General features: G+C 49.3%; 2 protein-coding genes across 2 annotated transcripts; one reads left to right on the forward strand and one right to left on the reverse strand.

Annotated features, from left to right (window-relative positions):
- Positions 1 to 2629: 2629 nt before the first annotated feature.
- LOC119293738 lies at positions 2630 to 3043 on the reverse strand. Its single transcript, XM_037572110.1, has one exon. It carries the CDS (start codon positions 3014 to 3016, stop codon positions 2750 to 2752), a length of 267 nt encoding a protein of 88 aa, XP_037428007.1. The 5' UTR covers positions 3017 to 3043; the 3' UTR covers positions 2630 to 2749.
- Positions 3044 to 3257: 214 nt separating this feature from the next.
- Positions 3258 to 4011, forward strand: LOC119293739 (uncharacterized protein Mb0911c-like). The gene is made up of 2 exons (XM_037572111.1): positions 3258 to 3546; positions 3638 to 4011. Exons 1-2 carry the CDS (start codon positions 3419 to 3421, stop codon positions 3924 to 3926), a joined length of 417 nt encoding a protein of 138 aa, XP_037428008.1. The 5' UTR covers positions 3258 to 3418; the 3' UTR covers positions 3927 to 4011.
- The last annotated feature ends 523 nt before the right edge of the window (positions 4012 to 4534 follow it).

The following is a 4534-nucleotide window of genomic DNA, read 5'->3' on the forward strand; positions in this document are numbered from 1 at the left end:
TTTATGTCTCGACCATTTCGAGACTCCTCGTCATGTCCTGGATCACATCCGGGACTCCGAACAACCTTCGATACATCAAAATATATAAACTCATAATAAAACTGTCATCGTAACGTTAAGCGTGCGGACCCTACGGGTTCGAGAACTATGTAGACATGGCCTAGAACTACTCTCGGTCAATAACCAATAGCGGAACCTCGATACTCATATTGGCTCCTACATATTCTACGAAGATCTTTATCGGTCAAACCGCATAACAACATACGTTGTTCCCTTTGTCATCGGTATGTTACTTGCCCGAGATTCGATCGTCGGTATCCAATACCTAGTTCAATCTCGTTACCGGCAAGTCTCTTTACTCGTTACGTAATGCATCATTTCGTAACTAACTCATTAGCTACATTGCTTGCAAGGCTTATAGTGATGTGCATTACCGAGAGGGCCCAGAGATACCTCTCGACAATCGGAGTGACAAAACCTAATCTCGAAATACGCCAACCCAACATGTACCTTTGGAGACACCTGTAGTACTCCTTTATAATCACACAGTTACGTTGTGACGTTTGGTAGCACCCAAAGTGTTCCTCCGGTAAACGGGAGTTGCATAATCTCATAGTTACAGGAACATGTATAAGTCATGAAGAAAGCAATAGCAATATACTAAACGATCAAGTGCTAGGCTAACGGAATGGGTCATGTCAATCACATCGTTCTCCTAATGATATGATCCCTTTAATCAAATGACAACACATTTCTATGGTTAGGAAACATAACCATCTTTGATTAATGAGCTAGTCTAGTAGAGGCATACTACTGACGTTATGTTTGTCTATGTATTCACACATGTATCATGTTTACGGTTAATACAATTCTAGCATGAATAATAAACATTTATCATGATATGAGGAAATAAATAATAACTTTATTATTGCCTCTAGGGCATATTTTCTTCACACCCCACATCTCTTATTGATTGATATGTCAAGAAACAAGAAACGAGGTAGAATTTAATGCACCGTGTCTAAATGTTTTGGGATTATTTGGTTTTTGTAAGATGACTTACACACCTAGACGGATGGAGTAGTAACTATCTGACATCATTTCTCTATCAACACGCATGAATTAATCATGCAAGGATACAAAGTCAATATGCGCATTAACTTGTGGCATGTCATTAACAATCCAATATACATCGATTGTGGTTTAGATTACATGGAGGTGCTCCATGTGCTCCTCGGCAACGTTCGCATCATATAAAGCATTTCAAACATCTCCATATAATTAAAAGGGCTCACATGGTTTAATCATAAATTTCATTTTAGTTGATGCAAATATGCAAAATCACTAGTTAAGGAGTACTTTTTATGGAGATCACTCCAACTTTTCCAGGTTGTGACAAATGGCGCGCTGCATGTGCACCACTTGTCGCAACCCGGTAGTTTTCCCTTTTTTCGTAGATCTGTTTATTCAAAACGTTTTATCTCTTAAACCGTGCGTCCAAATCTCGAACCGATTTCGCTGTTGGATTCCTCGCGTCGAGATCTTCAAAACTAGAGATTTTGACGAACTTTTTTTTCACGGAAAAACCGGATAAAAAACCGACGAAAAAACAAACCGAAACACTGGTTTTTTCCTTTTCCGAAAGAGATACGCCCGTGCCTCTGACAAAATCACAACCGTGCCTCTCGCGGAAGCAAAACCGTGCCTCTCGCGAAAAAATAATAAAAAATGCGGTTTTTTTCCTTTCTGAAAGAGGCACGCCCGTGCCTCTAGCGAAAGCACAACCGTGCCTTTCGCGGAAGCAAAACCGTGCCTCTCGCGAAAGAAAAAAAAACACAAAATGTGTTTTTTTCGTTTTCGAGGAGGCACGGTCGTGACTCTCGCGAAAGCACAACCGTGCCTCTGCGGAAGCAAAACCGTGCCTCTCGCAAAAGGAAAAAAAACAGAAAACACGTTTTTTTTCGTTTCCAAGAGGCACGGCCGTGCCTCTCGCGAAAGCACAACCGTGCCTCTCGCGAAAATAAAATCGTAACTCTAGCGAAAAATGCGTTTTTTTGCGAAAAAAAATATTTTTTTTGATTTTTTTTGTCAAAAAGCTAGGGAAGACCGGTGAAAAACCAAAACGTCAAAAACCCAAAAAAACCGTTTGAAAAGCCGAAAACGCGTGAGAAAAAATGAAAAAGTAAAATCCGAATGGCTGAGAGCGCACTAAATGGCGCTGATCGTTGCGAGGCTCCCGAAGAAGCGCTCGTTAATTAGTTGCTCCCGCAAATATGCATGTAAGTAACATATTACAGAGAGCCCATGAGGTTAAGCGCTCGGCATCTATGCTACGCCAACTGGCGAGGTTTAACGGGATGGTCAACTGGGCCGAGGCCCAGCAGGCGAGGGAAGGCTAACCTCGGGTGGCCGGCTGAAGACGGCGAGGCAGTCCGCGTCGGCGAGGAGGCGCGGCACTGGTGGGTAGGATATTTCGTTTTGGCGATGATGGTCGGCTGTCGCATCGCCGGGAGGGCTCATCAAGACCTCGCTAAAGGCGGGGCGCCACGGTTGGGGAAGATGGGGAAGATGACTTAGAGGAGGAAGATAAAGGAGAGTCGCCTTGGAATTCAATCTTTTTTCTTTTTATTCTGATCTGGTTATCTTATTCCACTCCTTGGAAGTTACTCTACATACTACGAGTACATCACAGTTTATGCTTCAATACATGTGCTGCGCAAAGCACGCCATGTAACAACTAGCTTAGCAGTTAGCCTCCGCCGGTGCCTGTGACGCCCAGGTCGGGCTTGCCGTCCTCCGCGCCGGCACCGAACACCGGGCCGCCCTTCCCAGTGGCGTCTTCGACCTTCTCCTCGAGCATCTTCACCGGCAACCCATGCTCGTCCTTGCTCGACCGTAGCTCTGTCCTTGGCGACTGCTGCTGCTGGCACTCCTCCGCGCCGTCGGGAGCTGCCGCCGACCTGTACGTGGTCGCCGTGAAAGCTCCCTTGGGCTGTGCGCCTTGGGCTCCAGACATGGCAACTTGATGGTGCTGGGCTGTGGGTTGGACTTTGGCGTTCGTCTTCGAGTTGGCACCCGGCTTCTTAAACTAGGACGTGGTCTGTGGCTACGTGTCAGTGCCACCTACTGAGAATTCGGTCTGAGGAGCCGCTGAACCTTCCACAGTCCACGCGTGTCACTGAGAAGAAGGGCACGATCTGAAACGTGGAGGGAAGAGTCCAGAATAGTGCATGCATGCGCGCCACCTCCCAAGCTGCCGACGGAGCGGCGATTCCGGGCCGCATTAAAAGGCAAACCATAGGCGAGAGCTGAGCGCCAGTAATCGAGAGAGGCAAGGAAGGCACAACAGCTCAAGGCAAACACCGCGCCATCTCAAAGTGGTCAGCAGTAGCACCCGTACGCACGGAAGGGACGAGCCATGGCGTCTGGGGCGGTGAGACCTAAGCTCGCGTACATCGTCTGTTACGTCGACGACGTGGTCAAGGCGGCCGCCTTCTACGCCGACGCTTTCGGCTACAGCGTCCGCCGCGTCGACGACTCGCACAAGTAATCCCCATCACCATTTGCACCTAGGCCTACCCTTAGCTGCCTGCCGGGCCAGCCTGACATGTCTGTGCATCGTCTGTTCTGCGCGCAGGTGGGCGGAGCTGGACACCGGCTCGACGACCATCGCGTTCACGCCGCGGCACCAGAGGGAGACGGACGCGCTCACGGGCGAGGTGCAGCTGCCCAAGTCGCCCCGTGAGCGAGGGCCCGTGGAGATCTGCTTCGACTACGACGATGTCGACGCCGCGTACCGGCGGGCCGTGGAGAACGGGGCGGTGCCGGTAAGCGCGCCGGAGCAGAAGAACTGGGGGCAGAAGGTCGGCTACGTCAGGGATTTTGACGGGATCACCGTGCGCCTTGGGAGCCACGTCCGCGAGTAGTGGCATCCTTGCTCGTGTCTACTGTAATGACTAGTAATGCTGTACTCTGTCGATAGCAAATAATAAATCGCCATGTCCAGTGACAGCAAGGTATCTAATGTTTCCACGCACCGCCGCCGGCAAAAATACGTACAGTACAAGTTACTCAGCCTAGTCGATTGGTCTTGTTGGTTGCTCTGCAGTAGTGCAGTCTACACTCTGCAGCCGTTCGCTGTTCCCAGTCCTCGCGGCAATTCTGCCGCCGTATAGTTCTTTGAAGAAGGGCTCTTGCCCCGGTCGCCGTCCAGTGCCTTTTGCACGATTTTAGGCACGAAAAGGCTGATTGCGTGTGCCACGTAGGACAACTCGTGTGTGTGACGTGAGGGGGAGTTCGTCCGCACGCCGGTTTTCTCACCGCAGTCAACGATTGCCAGTCGGGGCGTGCGGTGGAACTGTCGTCGCGCCTGCACGCCGCGAACCATTCCCATGATTGCCCACTCTTCCACATCCAAGCTGTCATTTGCCATGTTTTTGAAGGTACATGAAAACTACCTTATTTGTAATTGTAAGCAGATGGCAACTCTCTTTCACCCAAACGTATTATTTTTTGCCAGGTTTGTTTTTGTAGC

The sequence above is a fragment of the Triticum dicoccoides genome, chromosome 4B (genome assembly GCF_002162155.2).
Source record: "Triticum dicoccoides isolate Atlit2015 ecotype Zavitan chromosome 4B, WEW_v2.0, whole genome shotgun sequence".
NCBI lineage: Eukaryota > Viridiplantae > Streptophyta > Magnoliopsida > Poales > Poaceae > Triticum > Triticum dicoccoides.